Consider the following 22,045-nt stretch of genomic DNA (forward strand, 5'->3'; position numbering starts at 1 on the left):
TTTCTGTAAATTATGTATATATTCTGTAAAATAAATTGTTGGAATGGAAAGATAAAACACAAGTTGGATATATACATTCAACATACGGTACATAAGGACTGTAGTGGGCATTTCACTCTACTGTCATTTAAATCTGTCTATGCTGTCCTCACTCCGAAGAGTCTACTTTTTCCAAAGCTAGACAGCTAGTGAACGACGCCTTAATAATCAGACTTCTTCCTTTTTCATCTGATTTATTCATAAAATGGCCTCAAACCATTGTCCTCTTTAGACCGTAGTAAAACTACAAAAAAAAAATGTACACAAGCATTGCATTAGCAACAACGTTGCTTAGCACGCTATACAGGTTCACTAAACATAAACAAAAAGCGTCTCATACAAAAAATATAACATTTCGCTTACTAACATAATATGTACATTCTTTACAACAACCATACTTACGGACAAATCTTGTCCAAGGATCATATAAGCACAACATTACAACGTAGGCGTCAGCCCGAGACGTCGTGCAGCCATATTGAACTGGCAAGAAAGCAACAAACCATGTCGCAAAGCGACCACAAGAATTCGCTGTTAGACAGCACAAAAAACCTTGCTGTAAAACTTACCAAAAGACAGAATACTGTCTGAGCGGGACATGTGCGTTAATTGCGTCAAATATTTTAACGTGATTAATTTAAAAAAATTAATTACTGCGCGTTAAAGCGATAATTTTGACAGCCCTACTGTATACATTCATTCATTCATTTTCCATGCCGCTTTTCCTCACGAGGGTCGCGGAGGTGCTGGAGCCTATCCCAGCTAACTACGGGCAGTAGGCAGGGGACACCTGAACTGGTTGCCAGCCAATCGCAGGGCCCTACTGTATACATATATATATATATATATATATATATATATATATATATATATATATATATATATATATATATATATATATATATATATATATATATAGTGTGTGTATATTTATTTATACAGCTACATATTGATCCATTGAAAACACTACTCTTATGTTTCCTTATCCAAAATTTCATAGCTGCTAGATTTACAGCTGAAATGGTCCTACAGATGTTGGATGATGGAGAGGCAGTGACGGGGTTGGACTCAAGTGTCCAAAATTTCTAATGATGAGGACCCAGACTATTGATCAGGTGGCAGTGGCGGTTGTCCACCTGGAAATCCAACTGAACAGGATCAATATGACTCATAAGATTCCACTTATGTGTCCTCTGAAGACGAAAGTGTTCAAATCATGGCCAACAGAATGACTTGGTAGGGCTCTTACTAGAGAGAGTTACCTCCAACCCAGGGCAGAACACAGAGCCACAATATCCTCAGAAATCGGTCAGTGCCTCCACAAGGGCTTAGCACCGCTGTCTCACTAAAAAGATACATGGGAGCTCTTCATCTTTGATGATAGAATACAAGGAAGGATAGTCTATTACTGTTTTTTTTGTTTGTTTGTTTTTTTTTAACAAAAAATGTTAATTGAATCATAAAGATATTTCAAGCATGAAATCATTCTTATGTGGCCCTAAATATAGTACTAATTAACATACAATTGATTATTCTCACCAAAAAGGCATAAAAACACATTGGTTCTAGTATGGGTCATTTTTGACCCACTTATGGAAGAGTGTAGGGTCCAGTAACTTGTGCATCTAAGGGTTAAACTAAAAGCCAGGAACAAAATTTTATTTTTCTTTCTGTAACATGGTGTAATCAGTTAGTTCATTTCTAAGAGAGAGTCTAGAGTCATAATTTACACAAATAAGGTTTATCATTTATAATGAAAGTTGTAATTTGACAGAAAACTTTACGTTCATTAAAACTGATGGTATCACATACATCTTGAGATTCATGTTGGAAAAAAAATGAAAAATTGTTTTATTGTGAAATACAGTGGGAATTTTCTCTTTAAGACCAAAGACTGAAAAATGATTCAAATTTTTGAGAAAACAAATGTGTTTTTTTTTTTTTTCCTTCGTTTTTTGTCAAAGCATGATTTTTTTGTTTATGAGTGTCAAATAGTGTTGGCATTTTTGTCCCTTACGTCACTGGCGGATGCCGCGGCCTTCTTGTGGGTGTCATAAACTGGCGTTTCGGTTTGCATGAAGTAGATTTGGTCTTTGCTGTCCTCGTGATCTTGCGTGTATCGCCTCTGAAAGGCAAAGAAACGTCAGTGGTTTCGTGTCGTCCGCCTGCCCGTCCGCTTGTGGGTGTGTCTCACATGGCTGAGGTTCTCCATGGCCACCCTGGCCATGGCCACGTCAAAGTAGGGTGTCTCACACCACTGGCCCTTCACCTTCTCGTTGTACGCCTCCTTGTACTTCAACTGTAGACAAACAAATTCCAGTACGAGTAAACACAAGTGTAGCACCGATATCGGCCATTGTCAATACTGTACCGATATCTATGTAATTTTTTTTTTAATACTAAATTACTGTATACTCACTTGGCAGTAAAGTAATTGCAATAATGGGTAATGAACAAATGTACATTCACTGCTACCCTCCCACTTCCAATGGATTTGACGTGTGGTAATGGTAAACTACTGAATTTTTCGGGAAGATAAGTCGCACCCTAGTACAGTATAAGTTGCACTAGCCAAAGAATGCACAATGAAGAGTTAAAAAAAACAAATCAAATATAACTCGCACTGGAGTATAAGCCACATTTTTTAGTTAAAGCAAGGGCGTAGGTTTGGTCTCAACATTGTTAGGGACGATATAAGTCATAAATTAGGTTATACAATGTTCAATTCAAACCTTTGTTTTCAAAAACTACTCCAGAAACATTTTGAAGTGCAAGTCCCTTCATTTAAAAAATGGGGAGCTATCCAAGAATGGGTTCACTTCTGGGAGCACTGGAGCACCCCAAGGCTCAAGCTAAAGTATTGTAATGTAAAGTGATTTGGGAAAAAATCTGAGAATCTGAGGCATCCTAGACTAACCCATGACTCGAACCAGGGTACTCTTATGAAAATCTGATGTGTGATTTAATGTCAGATTTTTTTTTTCATGTCAGTTCATGTTCATGTCAGTCTCCCCCTAAAGTAGACTCATTCTTGGATAGCTCCCCAGTTTTTTTGTTTTTTGTTTTTTTTAAATAAAGAGACTTGCACTCTGAAGCCACTGTGTTGCATTACCATAATAATGCACGTCATGCAAATAATGGTCCAAATGTAGGATGGCTAACTTAACTTCGTTGTTCCTTGTGGAGGCTGGCCTGACCGCAGTTGTTTTGCAGGTTAGCAAGTTCACAGAGTTTAATGTTATGCTAACTCTGATGCAGGTCAGACTTTTAGTAGCAAAATTAGTGGTTTCCCCCTTCTCCACAACACTGATGTCTTTTTACTATGGCTGTCAAAATTATCGCGTTAACGGGTGGTAATTAATTTTTTAAATTAATCACGTTAAAATATTTGACGCAATTAACGCACATGCCCCGCTCAGATTAAAATGACAGCAGTGTAATGTCCGCTTGTTACTTGTTGCTTGTTTTTTGTTGTTTGGCGCCCTCTGCTGGCGCTTGGGTCCAAATGATTTTATGGGTTTGGGGAGTGAGCATGGTGTAATGACATCAACAATGGCGAGCTACTAGTTTATTTTTTGATTGAAAATTTTACAAATTTTAATAAAACGAAAACATTAAGAGGGGTTTTAATATAAAATTTCTATAATTGTACTTACATTTATCTTTTAAGAACTTCAAGTCTTTCTATCCATGGATCGCTTTAAGAGAATGTCAATAATGTTAATGCTATCTTGTTGATTTATTGTTATAATAAACAAATACAGTACTTATGTACCGTATGTTGAATGTATATATCTGTCTTGTGTCTTTTCATTCCAGCATTAATTTACAGAAAAATATGGCATTTTTTATAGATGGTTTGAATTGCGATTAATTACGATTAATTAATTTTGAAGCTGTAATTAACGCGATTAAAAATTTTAATCGTTTGACAGCCCTACTTTTTACATTACTTACAGTGGCTGCTGCTGGCTGAAAAAAACATCTATTATCTCTCCTCTTCGAAGGGGGCAGAGGAGGCGGTTTGTTTTCAACATGAATCTGTCGGGGCTATGTAGGTGTGCGTGTGTGTCTGTGTGGCGGGAGGTGAGGGGTCAAGTCATCAGCCAATCAAACGTGCGTTTGAGGGGTGAAAAATGGACCAGTATATTCAGCAAGTGATAAGAGATAAATGCAAGTCTAAACATAATGTAAATAATTCACTTAATAATGGTAGGGTGTATTCTATCCTTACAACATATGGAAGGAGAATCTAAATTTTTATTATATTCATACAGTTGTGGTCAAAAGTTTACATACACTTGTGGAAAAACATAATGTTTCCAGTTATTTCTACAACTCTGATTTTTCTCTGATAGAGTGATTGGAACAGATACTTATTTGTCACAAAAAACATTCATGACGTTTGGTTCTTTTATGACTTTATTATGGGTGAACAGAAAAAAGTGATCAAATCTGCTGGGTCAAAAATATACATACAGCAGCGCTAATAATTGGTAACATGTCCCTTGGCCATTTTCACTTCAATTAGGCGCTTTTGGTAGCCATCCACAAGCTTCTGGCAAGCTTCTGGTTGAATCTTTGACCACTCCTCTTGACAGAATTGGTGCAGTTCAGTTAAATTTGATGGCTTTCTGACATGGACTTGTTTCTTCAGCATTGTCCACAAGTTCTCAATGGGGTTTAAGTCAGGACTTTGGGAAGGCCATTCGAAAACCTTAATTCTAGCCTGATTTAGCTATTCCATTACCACTTTTGATGTGTGTTTGGGGTCATTGTCCTGTTGGAACACCCAACTGCGCCCAAGACCCAATCTTCGGGCTGATGACGTTAGGTTATCTTGAAGAATTTGTAGGTAATCCTCCTTCTTCATTATCCCATTTACTCTCTGTAAAGCACCAGTTCCACTGGCAGCAAAACAGCCCCACAGCATAATACTACCACCACCGTGCTTGACGGTAGGCATGGTGTACTTGGGGTTAAAGGCCTCACCTTTTCTCCTCCAAACATATTGCTGGGCATTGTGGCCAAACAGCTCGATTTTTGTTTCGTCTGACCACAGAACTTTCCTCCAGAAGGTCTTATCTCTGTCCATGGGATCAGCAGCAAACTTCAGTCGAGCCTTAAGGTGCCGCTTTTGGAGCAAGGGCTTCCTTCTTGCACGGCAGCCTCTCAGTCCATGGAGATGCAAAACACGCTTGACTGTGGACACTGACACCTGTGTTCCAGCAGCTTCTAATTCTTGGCAGATCTGCTTTTTGGTGATTCTCGATTGAATCTTCACCCTCCTGACCAATTTTCTCTCAGCATCAGGTAATAGCTTGCGTTTTCTTCCTGATCGTGGCAGTGACAAAACAGTGCCATGCACTTTATACTTACAAACAATTGTTTGCACTGTTGCTCTTCGGACCTGCAGCTGCTTTGAAATGGTTCCAAGTGACTTTCCTGACTTGTTCAAGTCAATGATTCGCTTTTTCAGATCCATGTATGTATATTTTTGACCCAGCAGATTTGATCACTTTTTCTGTTAACCCATAATAAAGTCATAAAAGAACCAAACTTCATGAATGTTTTTTGTGACAAAGAAGTATCTGTTCCAATCACTATCGGAAAAAATCAGAGTTGTAGAAATAACTGGAAACTCAAGAGAGCCATGACATTATGTTCTTCACAAGTGTATGTAAAATTTTGACCACAACTGTATATAAATATTAGGGCTGTCAAACAATTAAAATTTGTAATCGAGTTATTTAAAGCTTAAAAATTAATTAGGCCTGTCAAAATTAACGCGTTAACGGGCGGTAATTAATTTTTTAAATTAATCACGTTAAAATATACAATGCAATTAACGCATGCGCGGAACGACCCACTCAAGCATTGCCGCGAACAGACTACATTGGCGCATTGAAGTATATTGAGCGCTAAGCGCAGAGACAAGCAAGTGGAGTGGACGCAGGTGTTACCGGCACCTGCCAAGGGGGCCGCTGTTATTTTCAATGTGACCGGCATTGTCAGATTGAGCAGTGAGGAAGAAAGTGGTCGAGCGAGAGAGGGAGCGAGAAAGTGTTAGTTAGAGCAGGCTCAAGTACTGCGTCCCCCACATGCTTTTGTTTTGTCAATAAAAGTACCCACAAAAAGCCATCCAACGCTCCTTGGTGTTTATATGTACGCCGCCGTCTTCCTCAGGAGGAAATCGGACGAATAACTGGAGATGATCTTTTTCTTAACACCATGTATTGTACTCAACGCACAGAAGATATACCATTTGCAGCAACCACTGTGACTCATGGTTACTCAAATTCGCATCATGCATTTGCATTTTTTTTTTTTTCGCATTTGCTACAGTATCATTTAGTGAAAGCACAACAAAAATTCCTATCTCTCAAAAATAAAATAATGTTCACAAAAAGAAAAGCACTCAATGCAAAGAGATCTGGCAATAGCTATGCAAAATAATACTCTATTCAAACATTAAGTTTAGCTCAACAAATACACTAGATGGCAACATTTAGTCACAATATACAAACTATCAAAATTACTATAACTTGTACTCACATTTATCTTTTAAGAATTACAAGTCTTTCTATCCGTGGATCCCTTTCACAGAAAGAATGTTAATGTTAATGCCGTCTTGTGGATTTATTGTTATAATAAACAAATACAGTACTTATGTACAGTATGTTGAATGTATATATCCGTCTTGTCTTATCTTTCCATTCCAACAATAATTTACACAAAAATATGGCATATTTTAGAGATGGTTTGAATTGCGATCAATTGCGATTAATTACGATTAATTAATTTTCAAGCTGTGATTAACTCGATTAAAATTTTTAATCGTTTAACAGCCCTAAAATTAATTAATCATAATTCATCGCAATTCAAACCATCTATAAAATATGCCATATTTTTCTGTAAATTATTGTTGGAATGGAAAGATAAGACACAAGATGGATGGATATATACAATCAACATAAGGTACATAAGTACTGTATTTGTTTATTACAACAATAAATCAACAAGATGCCATTAACATTATTAACATTCTGTTAAAGCGATCCATGGATAGAAAGACTTGTAGTTCTTAAAAGATAAATGTTAGTACAAGTTATAGAAATTTTATATTAAAACCCCTCTTAATGTTTTCGTTTTAATAAAATTTGTAAAATTTTCAGTCAAAAAATAAACTAGTTGTTGATGTCAATAATTACACAATGCTCATGGGTGCTGAACCCCATAAGATCAGTCGCACCCAAGCGCCAGCAGAGGGCGACAAAACTCTGAATAACACGAGTAACAAGTGGACATTGCACTGTGGTGTCATTTTAATCTGTTTGAGCGGGGCATGTGCGTTAATTGCGTAAAATATTTTAACGTGATTAATTTTTTAAAAATAATTACCGCCCGTTAACGCGATAATTTTGACAGCCCTAATAAATATTATTATTATTATTATTATACAGTATTACTAAACTCATTGTATAATGCAAATAGGATTGCTTAAAAGTTGGTGGGGACAATTTGAACATCCTGAAAAGTTGGTAGTATTATGTCCCGACCGGCCCTATGCAAACCTACGCCCTTGCGTTAAAGTAATAGCGGTAAAGTGGCTGTATTCACAGTTTTTCAGCTAAATAACCTAAACAACACAACCAAACAATCTCGTGGCTGTCAGAGTGAACAAAAAAACATGAGTTGCACATGTTGCACAGCCAAACTATGAAAAACTTATAGTCCAGAAAATGAATTGGGTGGGAGGGTGCCATACCTGTACCGATACTAGTGAATACCTCATAAAAGTGGATCAATTTAAAGTTGTTAAAGTCTTACGTCGCTGCGCTGGTCAGAGACCCGCTTGGCCAGCTCCACTTCAGGTGGATCGGGCAGGGCGGTGTACTTGGCCTTGCGCTCGTGGTGGCCTTTCTTGTACTGCACCTGTAGGCAGTACACACCAACGATGTGAGAGAAAACTCCCAACGTATGTGTGGGAAATGGTTTTTAGGGGGCCGAAGCAGACTCACATCACTGAGCACCTCCTGGGCCTGGGCCACCCGACGCAGTTCGGGGCTGTCCGTGTACGGGCAGAACATGGTCTTTTCCTCATCCCAGTCTTCCGTATACATTTTCTACACCGCAATAGCATTGTGTCAGGTCATAACAGTCTGCTTTTGAGATCTGTGTTCACTCGTGATAGTTCAGATCAGTGTATGTCCTAATTGTTTGTCAACTGTAGGCTTGTGAAGCCCTTTGGAACTTTTGTTATGATTAAGGGCAAAATAAAATAATGTGACTTGATTTGTTAAAAAAAAACTCAAAAACAAGAAATGTTTACATGTCCTATTATTATTTTATTTTGATTTTTTTGGAAATGAATATTTATCAGAAACTGTTCAGATATCATACGAATTTACATAATTTATAAGGCTTAATTGTGGAAAAATATAAGAATAATGAATAAAATTCATAAAATAAAACACGTTAACTAACTCTAAAAATTTAAAAGTCATAGCAAGAATAAATCTAAAAAATTCTTTCTTTCGACACAAAATAGTTGTTCATTATTTTGTAAATTTTTAAAAAATGATTATTGCATAAATTAAGAGGTAATTTTAGTAAAGAAGTTAGAGTTTAAAAAAAAAAATGTTTCTACGAGCTGTAATTTTACCGAATATTTTTTCTAAGATCTACTGTTGTTGTCAAAGTCAAAATGTAATTCTACTGAAAAGTTGGGGGGGGGAAGTACTGTTGGTAAATAACATTGTTGTTAAAAGAAGAGTCTTACTTTGCTACAGTTAGCGGCGTTCTTGACAGCCAAAACCAGTTCCGGAGCATCCGGGGGTAGCATGTACTTGTCCTTGGTCTCGTCCCACTTTTGCCGGTAGAGAACCTGCGCCAGCCGGCAGTTATTCGGGTCTCGTGGGACCAACCAGATGGACGGTCACGATGGACGGACGCTCACCTTGCTGATGAGCTCCGACACCTGCTTGACGTGAGCGATCTCGCGTGCTTCGCCGTCGTACATGCTGCCCGTCTTGGACTTGTTGCCCTCCATGCGGTATTTGATCTGAGGAACATGCACTGCTAAATTAAAAAAGTACAAAACAACGCACGCACGGAGGCGTTAAAGATGTTAGTGGTCTAACTGCTAAATTTTTCTAGTGGTCTAAGCCCACAGAACTGATCAACAATGTCAAGAAATACAGTAAATAACATTTACATATGCTAATATTCAAAAGCATTGGCACTTAACTCGTTAGCTGCCATTGACGGCCGTAGATGTCCAATCCATTTGAACTCGAAGCGTTGTCAGCAACCTGCAGCCCTCCCAGTTCAAATGGATCGAACTTTTAATAGTGACAAACTCATTGAAATTCATAGTGAAAATTTCTGAGGTGAGCGTTTATCCATACTAACGTTTATACGAGAGATGTGACTGAAATTTCGGCGCCAAAAACTTTCATCTGAAAATAGCTAGCATTTTCGGTTAAAAGGCCAAAAGTTTAAACAAAACATTTACATTACATTACATTACAAAAATAAAAAAACAAACGCAGGTCCTGTGATGGGTCTATTGCGTATGCGCACATTCCGATGGTGATGTTCAATCGATATATTATGCAGGCCTAGTTTGGAGTTTTTTTGTGTAACGGCCAGTTGATTAAAGTAGTATTTAAATGAATGCATGTGCATTTACTGTGGTTTAGTACAATACATTTATTGCACGACCACTTCCTCTTTTTGTCACATTTTTTCCGCGACTTCCACACCCCACTCTCCCAGTCCCCTGGAACGACTTCGCTCGGCTTCGTCATCGCTAGAACTCGGCCCACTCGCCTGGCTCTTGATTGATTCCACTTGTTGCACAAGAAAATGCCAAGCCTTATTTTAAAGAATAGGAGAGATTGTAGTAGCTTTGTAAAGAGCTTTACTAGTTTTGGCGAAAACGGAATGGCTTTTTGTTGTTGTTGTGAACTACAGTTCCACACAAACCTACATTAGCTTAGCAATTAGAGGCGTGAGACCCATTTTTCGAGTGTTCCAAACTTGCCGTGAGTTGCAGGTTCTGCTGGCGTGCAAAATCTGACAGAACAACTGGAAAGCATACTCCCATGGGGTTTCAGAATTGGCACCTTTCAAACTAAATGTCTCGAGCCCTCTGGGGTTGTAAAACCAATGCCAAGGCAAAGAGCATTAATTGGAAAATAATTTAATAAAATCATTTTAAAAATAATTAAAAATGTATCATATGCATGTGTATTTTTCGGCCTCTCGTTTTTCAAATTTTTTTTTTGCCAAATGTCTCCAATATTCGGTTTCGGCCAATAATTTTGCTTTTAGTACATCCCTAATTTACCTACATTTTGAATATTACGTCAATGGCAGCCAAAGAATTAAAGAGCAGAGTGCAACAATGGGTGCAACAATTTCGAAAGACAGTAAATAGCATTCACATATCCTAAATTTCAAATGCACTGGCTAGTAACTTGCTGCCATTGACAGCCATAGACGTCCAATCCATTTGAACTGGGAGGACTAGCAGTGACTCAACTTCATTTGCAGAGGTGGGTAGTAAACACGTTACTTTTACTCGATTAAATTTACTGGAGTAACATTTCGAGAAAAACGTACATCTAGGAGTTGTTTTACCACGGCATACTTTTACTTGAGTAGATTTGTGAAGAAACGCTACTCTTCCTCCGCTACTTTGTGCTAAACTTGAGTCTTTACATTTTGCCTCTTTACTATTATTATTATTTTGAAGTAACGCTACTCTCACTTGAGTAACATTTTTGGTTAGTTTACCCACCTCTGTTCATTCGCTGCCAGTGCTCCCAGTTCAAATGAATTGGATGCCTACTAGTGACAAACTCTTTGAAATTTAACCCCATGTATGTCAATTCTATTGATGACAATGTACATGTATTTCACTGACGCATATGTTAGTCGACGCCACTGGCGGCCATGAACGTCCCAATTTCCCATTCATTTCCAATGGCATTTGCATTGCAGTGACGCCCATGTACACTGATGCCATTGACGGCCATGTATGTTAATTCTATTGAAACCAATGTACTTGGATTCCATTGACGCATATATAAGTCCATGCCATTGACAGCCATGTACGTCCAAATTTCCCATTCATTTCCAATGTCATTTACATTGCATTTACCTGAAATCACCAGGACATGTCCCAGAAATGTCCCCAAATCAACAGGAAGTGACCTGGTATCAATAGGACATTTCCCCAAAATGTCCCCAAATCAACAGGGAGTCACTCGATATCAACTGGACGTGTCCCCGAAATGTCCCCAAATTAACAGGAAGTGGCCAGATATCAACAGTACGTGTCCCGCAAATGTCCCCAAAATCAACAGGAAGTGACCTGATATTGTCCCCGAAATGTCCCCAAATCAAACTTGGGCAGGGCTAAGATCTGTATCTCCCAACAGCAAAGTCCTATAGTAATTTCTCCAGAAATTGCAGTTTCTAGTTCATAAATGTCACTGTCAATGGCAGCTAAAGAGTTAAGCTAATTTGTGCGACAATGGGTGTAACAATTATAAAATTGGAATAAGACCTTGATTTAACAATTTTTTGAATAATGATTTTTTTTTTTAATAGTTCGATTTTTTTCTTATTCTTGAGGGTTTTTTTTTTTATTAGAAGCTGTATTTCATTTATTTATTTATTTATTTATTTATACTATAGCTTTTAACTTGTAATATTTGCTTATCTGATTTACTGTTCATTATATCCTTAATACTTCAATCTTTAACTGTGAAGCCATTTGGGATTTTTTTTTTACTTGAGGCTTTGGACAAATTTGACTTGAATTGCAAACAAAATAAAATATAAAAATATAAATTTTATAGGGAAAATAAAAGGATCACCATTATAAAACAAGAATTTTTCCGTGATTGAATTCAAGTTATGAGGAAATTGTTTTATAAATTATGAATAGATTAAAATTTTAAGGTTGTGTTTTTGCTAAAAATGGTTAGAATATTTCAAGAAAAAAAACATATTTCTATGAAAAATTGTTTTCTACAGAAAGTCACATTTCAAGAAAATAATTTGAATTTGGGGTGTGTATTATTGCAATATCACAAGAATAAAGCCCTAGCAGATATTTTGGAAAGTGATTTTAAAATATAACAAAGATTGTACTACCACGTGTATTTTTTAGTTTTTTTTATTTTATTTTTTTAAATACGACTGTTTATATTGTTATGCCTTCTCTCTCGATTAACTTTATTCTCAAGAAGAAAATAGGAAGCAAATAGAAGTCATTGGTGTCGCTTCACCTCGCTGAGCTGCTCCTGAGCCTTACGGATGCGAATCATTTCCGGCGTATCGGTGGTGATGGCGGGAGGATTCCCCCGAGACTTGTCGTAGGCGTCACGATACTTGTTCTGGAATGCAGAAATAAAAAGGGCGATGGGAATGAAAGCGGCGAGAGCAGACAAAGTGGCGACGGTAGAGGCTCACGTGGCTGAACTGCTCCAGCATCTTTTGGCTGTGCGCCAGATACGGGGTCATGAACTTGGACGTGTCCACTTTGGCTTTCTTCACCACCTTCCTGGTGGGCAAGCCCGACTACATCAAAACAAAAAGACAGAAGTCAGAAAATGGACACGTCTTGTCAAGTTTCAGCATTCATACTTGCACTTTTAGCAGAGGAGCAAAAAATTTCAACATGCACAAGATCACAATCTGATTGTTTTGAGGGTTCTTTGTATACTTTTCTTTTAAAGAATAGGAAAAAGGTCTTACACGTACATTGTTTTATAATTTTACAAAACAAAATATACTGTACCTCTTGACATAAAAAAAAACAAAGTGTCAAAGAAATAAAGTGGTATTTTCCAAGCTAAAAAGTTCTATCTTTGGTAAAGAGAAGTTCAAAATACAAGGCTGAGGTCATATTTGTTTGTGATTCAATTATTTTTCAGATACACCGTAATTTTTGGACTATAAGGCGCACCTGACTATAAGCTGCCACCCACCCAGTTTGACACGAAAACGGCATTTGTTCCCAGATAAGCCGCAGCGGACTATAAGCTGCAGCCATCCTCACTTTATTACGAGATATTACACTAAAAGATATTAACCGGTAACACTTTATTTGACAGCGGCGTCATAAGACTGTCATAATTATCTCACTTTTGGATGGATGTAAAAGATCCGAGCTGAACATAAATGGAGTTCGTGACAAGATTTGCCAGATGACGCTAAATGGCATTTGTCATAAACATTCATAAATGCTCATGACAGTGACATGTCATATTTATGACGGTCCTATGACAGTCTTATGATGCCGATGTCAAATAAAGTGTTACCTATTAACCCAAATAAATCAACAAATAAGCCGCACTGGACTATAAAACGCAGGATTAGAAATTAGGGGGAAAAGTAGCAGCTTATAGTCAGAAAATTATGGTAATACAATTTAATATTGCAAGAATAGAGTAATATTTTTTGAAAAATAATATAAACTGTGTACAAGCTATATGTTTTTAAAAATATGTTTTTGAGAAGAAAAGTTCTATTCTAAATAAATAAAATTTTACCTTTTGAGAAAAAAATCCGTTCCGCATTTTTCGAGGAAGGAAAAAAACTCGTACGGGAAAATAAAAATGTTAACATTATCTGAATTAATAATAATTAATTAATATTTGTTAATAAATGTTAAAAATATGAAAAAAAAAATCTAGATAATTTTAGTTGATTATTTTGAAATATTCATATTTTCTATGATGAAGAACAAGAGTAAGTCATTATTCAATGATTCGATTTACTGTGAGTTCAATTTTTTGGATCCAGAAGGACTGACATTTTAAGTAAAAAAAAAAAAAAAAGCATTTTTCATGATAAAAAGGCACAATTGTTTGAGAATGGAGTCGGGTTTAAAGAAAAAGTAAAAAATGTAAATGAATTTCCAATAAAAAAACGGTTTGGAAAAACAAGTCTGAATTCTGAGAAATAATGTGTTTTTTGTGTGTTTTTACAAAAATAAAATATATTGCCAACATAAATTGTGTATACATACATACATGTATATACATGTACTGTATATATATCTATAGCAGAGAGAGCATAAATAGCTATGTGAGGACAAGATTAGCTGCTGCTCGGCGAGCCTTCATGCAATTCCAGCATTTTTGTTTCCCAAGTAGGCGAACAGCCATTCAATTCGGTTTTTGTCCTTGAGGCAACAAGGGCGCCAATGATCAAATGAAGCTCTGCCAACATTAACAAGACAAAGCGCGCTTGGGCGGCTACTCCGTTTGCCGTCCAGCCATTTACCTGGTGATGCTCATGATGTTGATGATGAGGATGTTGAGTGTGCTCATGAGTGACGTGTGTCGTCGTTGTCATCTGCTCAACACATTACACAAATCATACAACACACTCTGAACTTGCAGAAGACGCTAGAAGGAACACACTGGGATTTTTTGGGGGGAATGTGACAGTGCACGTATCGCCTCCTACTCAGGCCTAGTGGTCTGAAATAAACACTTAGCCACCATTAGCTTAGCCGTAATTGTATTAGATATATATTGTGATTTTTTTTTTTTTTAACATACAAGCTGTCGTTGACGGCGATAGACGTCCAATACGTTTGGACTAGTAAGGCCGTTCATTCACTGCTGCACCTCCCAGTCTGAATGGAGTGGGCTTCTGTAGCCGTCAACGGCAGCTAATGAGCTAAGGTTAAAAACACAATAAACTTGAGAGAAAAGACGACAGTCGCACTGTCACATTTTGCTCTAAAAGCAACATTGGATCTGGCCTGCGTATGCGAATCCAATAGATGGGAGAGAAACATGGGAGTTCCACAGGGAACCATCCTGTGCACAGTTGATATTTCAAATGTGCATTTACAACAATAAAATTAAAAATAACTGTCATTATTACTTGTATTAATTTTTTTTAATGATTAATCATAGTAAATTTTCATTCTAATTCTAATGGAAAATAATTATTTTATTTCATTTTTATTCACAAACTAGTCATTTAATCACGTAAAACAGGTTTAACTTTTTTGAGGAAGTTACTCATTTGACTATTTTATTATCTAGCCATTCACATTAGATAAAAGGAACGTAAAATGAATAAGTATAAATTTATACAAAATATACAGCCATTCATGCTTGATAAAAGGGTTGTAAAATGAATAAATATAAATGTATGCAACTATATGTGTAAAATAATTAATACTTGTTAAATGTACTAATTATATTTCATTATAACAACCAAGTTATTTACAAAATGTATATATATGTACACATTTGTATTCTAGAAATGTAATATTTCATTGTAATTTCTAGTTTTGGCTTTATTTTCTATTAGTTTAATTTAAATTTCCTAATTATTTTTTAAAATAAAATTTTTAAAAAATTGCCACATACATTTAGATATAAATATACAGCACTTTATGACAGTGCTTAAAAAATAAATAAAAGCATTATATAGTATAAGAAAAGTTGCCATATTTTCAACCCAAAAAAATAACTCATTTCATTTTCATTTGCATTATTGTAATAGATTACAAAATAATAATACAATAATACAAAAAAAAAAAAAAAACGTGCTACATATATGAACAAATATAAACCAAATACATAAAATTGTAGTGTTTTCAAAAACGTGAAATGACGATTGATTTTGAATTGCATTAATTTTACTTTTTCACTTACATTTCACTAAAATATTATTTCATATAACCAATAAGTGTGACTTGACTGTATTCCCCCAATATAGTAAGGAGCAGAGGTATTTGCACCCCTTGTGATATTGCAAGTTCACCCACTTAGAAAATAGGTAGAAGTCTGAAATTTCAATCATAGATGCATTTCCACTCAGAGACATAATCTAAAAGAAATAATCCAGAAATCACATTGTATGTTTTTTTTAAAATAATTGATTTGTAATTTACTAGGGTTCATAAGTATTTGTACCCCTGAGAATCAGCAATAATGATCACACTCAAATAGTTGTCAGTCTGCCTTTAAAAAAGTCCACGTTTACCCCATGAGTAACCACCTACCCACCACCCGTTTGAGCTCATTATTGTCACATGTGCACCCCACAGTCAGTCATAATCCAACTGCTACCATGAGCAAAACCAGAGAGCTTTCGAAAGACACCAGAAAAAAAAAATTTGAGCTCCACAAAACTGGAAAAGGCTATGGGACAATTGTAAAGCACCTTGGTGCGAATAAATTAACAGTTGTAGCAATTGTTAGAAAATGGAAAAGGCTAAACATGACTGGTAATCTACCTCAGACTGGGGCTCCATAAAAAAATCTCTCCTCATGGGGCATCACTCATGATGGGAAAAGTGAAGGCTCAGTCTAGAACTACGCGGCAGAAGCTGGTCAATGACGTGAAGAGAGTTGGATGCACAGTTTCAAAGGCTACACTACGTAAGGTTCCCCTGGTGAAGCCAGTAAGTGTGAAGGCCAGTCTGAAGTTTGCCAGGGACCATCTGAATGATGCAGAGGGGTGAAGGTCATGTGTTCAGATGAGGCCAAAGTAGAACTTTTTGGTGCAAACTTTACTCGTCGTGTGTGGAGGAAAAAGAACGATGAGTACAATCCCAAGAACACCATCCCCACTGTGAAGTATAGGGGTGGTAACCTCTTGCCTGGCTCTGCCAGACTGTTCTCCCTGTATTTTTCAAACACTGAGAGAAAGGTCTGGGAACCAGCCCATTAATGGCCTCTCGAGCAGGTACAAAATCAATCGACAAATCAGATTCATTTATTTGCGTGACGTGTTCTTAACGAGCAACGTCACTCTTGCGCGTCGAAAGTCGTCTCCACAACAACACAGATGGTGAACGGGAGAGCCGAGAATATGTTCCAATCCACGGTAAAATCAGTTTTAAATTACCAAAAACACATCGACACGAGTCATTGACAACAGTCTGTCTCACGCTAGCCATGTTGAATAAACTCCACTCTCTTCGTATGTTTACTTCCGTGCGCAAGTCCCTTGTCCTGCCCTCATCATTTTACTAATGTCACGTCTGCTCGTCGCTGATTGGTCCACTCCGCTGTCTGTTTGCTGTGGCTTGCTCCGCCCTAGAAATTGTATCCGCGTGAATGGTGACCAGACTCAATAGCTGGAACAGCGGTGAGTCTGGTGTACCAGGCAAGGTAACCTCATGCTTTGGGGCTGCTTTTCAGCAAAGGGAACTGGACGACTGTACTGTATAAAGCAGAGGATGAACGGTGAAATGTCCAACATGACAATGATCTGAAGAACAGAGCCAAGCTGCTCAAGGAGTGGCTGTGTAAAAAGCATATCAAGGTTCTGGAGTGGCCTAGCCAGTCTCCAGATCTCAGTCCAATAAAAAAAAACTTTGGATAGAGCTGAAACTTGGTGTTTCCCAATGACAGACCCGAAACTTGACAGATCTAGAGAAGATTTGTGTGGAGGAATGGGCCAAAATCCTTGTTTACAACTGTGAAAACCTGGTGAAGAACTACATAAGGCGTCTGACCACTGTAATTGCATACAAATGCTTATGCACTAAATATTACCACTGATTTTCTCAAGGGTACAAATACTTATGAATAGGGTTTTTCCGATCATGTTTTTTTGCTCCCGATCCGATCCCGATCGTTTTAGTTTGAGTATCTGCCGATCCCGATATTTCCCGATCCGATTGCTTTTTTTTTTGCTCCCGATTCAATTCCAATCATTTCCGATAATTTTTCCCAATCATATACATTTTGGCAATGCATTAAGAAAAAAATGAATAAAACTCGGACGAATATATACATTCAACATACAGTACATAAGTACTGTATTTGTTTATTATGACAATAAATCCTCAAGATGGCATTTACATTATTAACATTCTTTCTGTGAGAGGGATCCACGGATAGAAAGACTTGTAATTCTTAAAGGATAAATGTGACTTTGTATATTGTGACTAAATATTGCCATCTAGTGTATTTGTTGAGCTTTCAGTAAATGAAACTGTAGCCATTTAACTGTCCTGCCCAAATGCATGATGGGAAGTGCAACCATGACTGTGCGTAGTGGCACCAATTGATATATCTTCTCTGCGTTGGGAAATGGTATATGGTGTTAAGAAAAAGATCAATTACTACCTTTCGTCCCCACATTGCTTCTTACGATATTTCTAATTGTTGAGAGAGGGATTGTAAGGCTTTAGCCAATTAAAAAAGGCTCCAAAGACTGCCAAAATCACTCTACTCATTTTACGCTGCCTTATAGTTCTATATAGGGGTAAAACGGCGCCTTTATAGATTGAACGCGACAATGCGTGAGTGGGTCGTGCAGCGCATGTGTTAATTGCATTAAACGTGATTAATTTAAGAAAAATTAATTACCGCCGTTAACGTGGTAAATTTGATAGCCCTACTTTAAGCCAAAACTAAAGACTCTGGATGAGTGTAAGACATTTTGTCTGTAACGTTAAATACAATTAGAAAACGATTTGATTAAAATATGTATATATTTAAAAAAAGGCATGTCCGATATTTTTTTGCCGATTCCGATACTTTGAAAATGACATGATCAGACCCGATCGATCGGGACATCTTTACTTATGAACCCCAGTAAATCACAAATAATTTATTAAAAAAAGGGTTGTGGATTTTTCTCTTTTTTTAGATTACGTCTCTATAAGTGGAAATGCATCTATGATTGAAATTCCAGACCTCTACCTATTTTCTAAGTAGGCGAACATGCAAAATCCAGGGGTGCAAATACTGTGCTTCTGCTCCTCACTTTATGTGAATTAATTATTTTCATAACACAAATAATTGAACGCTGCATTTGAACTAAACAACTAATGAAACTCAAGTTCAAGCTGAGGAATTCCTTAAATTTTGCATTTTGAACACAAAATTTCCAAACGTTTCTCCGCCTTCTTTGGATTCCAAACGAGGTCTTGGCTCTCCACAGTGTAGATGAAAGTGCAAGTGAAAGCAGAGTGTATTGTTTTTTTTGTTTTTTTTTAAACCCTTCTCCCAACTCCAAACAAAGCGCTTAGCATCTTTTATCAGTCAAAGATGCTAAACTGCCAGACGCCCGATGGTTAAAATGGGCGACCAATCACAAATACCAGAACGACTTTAATCCTATTTCTCCAGGAAATACCAGATTAAACAGTCGCCCTTCTGTTTTCACTCTTCCATTGGACACAAAATTGGAGATGTGGATGCAAGTTTCAATGATGGCGCTAGATGTCCAAACCATTTGAAGTGGGAGGGTGGCAGCGAATGAACATTCGTTCATTCGCTGCCACCCTCCCACTTCAAATGGATTGGACATCTACAAGTGATAAACACATTTAGATGACAAGTTACTCAGGAAGTTCTATTAGTTTGATATCAACTTTTCTAATTCTCCTCATTCCACTGAAACGGAACCCCGCCGACCTGAAGTCCCTATTCATAGCACCGATGCAACCAAACCCGACAATTCCCAGATCTCCATCTTACCTCATCCAAAACTTCCTCTTCTTCCTCATATTCTATTAGTTCTTCCTCCTCCTCTTCTTCTTCACCTCCTAACTCTTCCTCAAATTCTTCCTCCCACTCCTCCACGTACTCCTCCACAATATGCGACATCTTGGGACGACTTAAGACGCTCTACGTAAAGAAGATCTTTCAGCACTTGGACTTGACTGATTATTTAAAAGGGCTGGATAAGTACCAGAGAAAGATTCCTGCAGTGTCTTCTCTAGTCTGTAAATCCCCGGCCATCCACTAGGGGCTGGAGTTCCTCAAATCCCACTTTTTTTTGCCCTAAAACCAGAAAAAAACGGTTAGAGAGTGAGCGAGAACACAAATGTAACTCCTCCCCTGCCAAGAAGTGGGCCTCCACCATTTGACGGCGAGTGACAGCTGCAACCTCAGCTATTTCGCATGTAAACCAATGCCGGCGCCTGATTGGGAGGCCGAGTCAAGCTAACTGTGATGCCATGCCTTCTGAGGCTAAAGGTTAAATATAGGACTAGCTTTTTATAGCATTACAAACCTAGTTTTCTATTAAAATAAGGGAAATTACATGTAAAACCAAAGAAGAAATAGCTAAATTTGGTCCAAAAAGCCAAAATACGACAGGACTGATTGTGTTCCGATCTGGGTCAAGTTCAGGTCTGGATTTGGGATGCAAAAAAAAAACAAGCCATGCAGACCAAAGAAAGGCTGAGTTTGGAACCGTTTTTTGGTGGCTTACCGGTTAGCGTTTTAACGGTCTCCCAAAAGCCGCCAAAGCCTCCCCCCAAGCTTCCCTCCGGAGAAACGCTGGGTGACGGAGTCACAGCCGAGGCGACTTCTACCCAGGTGGTCATGTGCTAGAGCCGGCCAATGACGACTCGGGGACGCTCGGGTTTCAGACGCTAAATATACCAAAAGAGATCCTCTTTGGGTGTGAGCACCTGTCGGGGAGCCGAATGCATCAGCAGAGTAAAAAAGAAGTCGGGGGTTCAGATTGGGATGTTGACAAAACGCTTCAAGGGGTTTCGGAAGGGTTTGTCAAGGTTGAGAAAATTCTGACGTCCCTGGAGAGAATTCACGAAGGTTCCAGTTTGGAATTAGGTCAGACGCCCCCAAGCCAAGCTAAAAGTCCTATCAAAGAATTCTTGAAACATTTATCATGTGTGAATCAACTTGCGGATAACGATCATCTCACGTCATAACAGATTAAATGTAGTCAGCGTTCATTTTCTGGCACAGAAAGTGTAATAAGAGTGTACACAACACATTCTGATGAGATGAAACTGTCAAATGGTTTCCATAAGGTTTGAGGCATTTACATGGGGAATCTGGAGCAGATCTGGTTTAAACTCTGAGGAAATCTGATTTATTGATATGGCAATGTTTTGTTTTCTGTGTTTCAATACAAAAGTGTGAGTTAGGAATATTGTGATATAAATTTGGTGGCGATGGACCCCAGGTTCAATAGATGATCATGTTTAAGTGCCATTGATGGCGCTAGATTTCCACAAGGGCGTAGGTTTGCTTAGGGACAGTAGGAACATAACACTACCAACTTTTTAGGATGCTCAAATTTTCACCAGCAACCTTATTTGTATTATATAATGACATACAGTGGGGCAACTAAGTATTTAGTCAAACACCAATTGTGCAAGTTCCCCTACTTGAAAAGATTAGGGAGGCCTGCAATTGTCAACATGGGTAAATCTCAACCATGAGAAATAATGTGGAAAAAAACAGAAAATCACATTGTTTGATTTTTAAAGAATTTATTTCCAAATTAGAGTGGAAATTAAGTATTTCGTCACCTACAAACAAGCAAGATTTCTGGCTGTCAAAGAGGTCTAACTTCTTCTAACGTGGCTCCACTCATTACATGTATTAATGGCACCTGTTTTAACTCATTATCGGTATAAAAGACACCTGTCCACAATCTCAGTCAGTCACACTCCAAACTTCACTATGGCCAAGACTAAAGTCGAAGGACACCAGAGAAAAAATTGTAGACCTGCACCAGGCTGGGAAGACTGAATCTGCAATAGGTAAAACGCTTGGTGTAAAGTAATCTACTGTGGGAGCAATTATTAGAAAATGGAAGACATACAAGACCACTGATAATCTCCCTCGATCTGGGGCTCCATGCAAGATCTCACCCCGTGGTGTCAAATGATAACAAGAACGGTGAGCAAAAAAATCCCAGAACCACACGGGGGGAGCTAGTGAATAACCTACAGAGAGCTGTCAGTAACACAATGCGCCGCCAGGGACTGAAGTCCAGCACTGCCAGACGTGTCCCTTTGCTGAAGAAAGTACACGTCCAGACCAGTCTGTGGTTTGCTAGAGAGCATTTGGATGATCCAGAAGAGGACTGGCAGAATGTGTTATGGTCAGATGAAACCAAAATAGAACTTTTTTGTTGAAACACAGCTTCTCGTGTTCGGAGGAGAAAGAACACTGAATTGCATCCGAAGAACACCATACCCACTGTGAAGCATGGGGGTGGAAACATCCTGCTTTCG

General features: G+C 37.9%; 1 protein-coding gene across 18 annotated transcripts in view; it reads right to left on the bottom strand.

Annotated features, from left to right (window-relative positions):
• Positions 1-21,226, bottom strand: part of neb (nebulin) — a 106,266-nt gene extending 85,040 nt beyond the window's left edge. For 17 of the 18 annotated variants that reach the window (XR_009066279.1, XM_057851887.1, XM_057851884.1 and 14 more), the window contains exons 1-11: positions 20,266-21,226; positions 19,527-19,832; positions 14,347-14,418; positions 12,529-12,636; positions 12,345-12,452; positions 8,999-9,103; positions 8,822-8,926; positions 8,061-8,165; positions 7,870-7,974; positions 2,234-2,338; positions 2,057-2,164 (exon numbers count right to left, since the gene is read on the bottom strand). Coding sequence is in view for 17 of the 18 variants with exons in the window: in XM_057851887.1 (XP_057707870.1) it covers positions 2,057-2,164; positions 2,234-2,338; positions 7,870-7,974; positions 8,061-8,165; positions 8,822-8,926; positions 8,999-9,103; positions 12,345-12,452; positions 12,529-12,636; positions 14,347-14,418; positions 19,527-19,655 (1,050 nt within the window). In the remaining variant the exon portion in view is untranslated. The remainder of the gene's footprint in view (positions 1-2,056; positions 2,165-2,233; positions 2,339-7,869; positions 7,975-8,060; positions 8,166-8,821; positions 8,927-8,998; positions 9,104-12,344; positions 12,453-12,528; positions 12,637-14,346; positions 14,419-19,526; positions 19,833-20,265) is intronic. The other variant, XM_057851876.1, reaches the window with a different exon arrangement.
• Between the last annotated feature and the right edge of the window lie 819 nt (positions 21,227-22,045).

The sequence above is a fragment of the Corythoichthys intestinalis genome, chromosome 12, assembly GCF_030265065.1.
Source record: "Corythoichthys intestinalis isolate RoL2023-P3 chromosome 12, ASM3026506v1, whole genome shotgun sequence".
NCBI lineage: Eukaryota > Metazoa > Chordata > Actinopteri > Syngnathiformes > Syngnathidae > Corythoichthys > Corythoichthys intestinalis.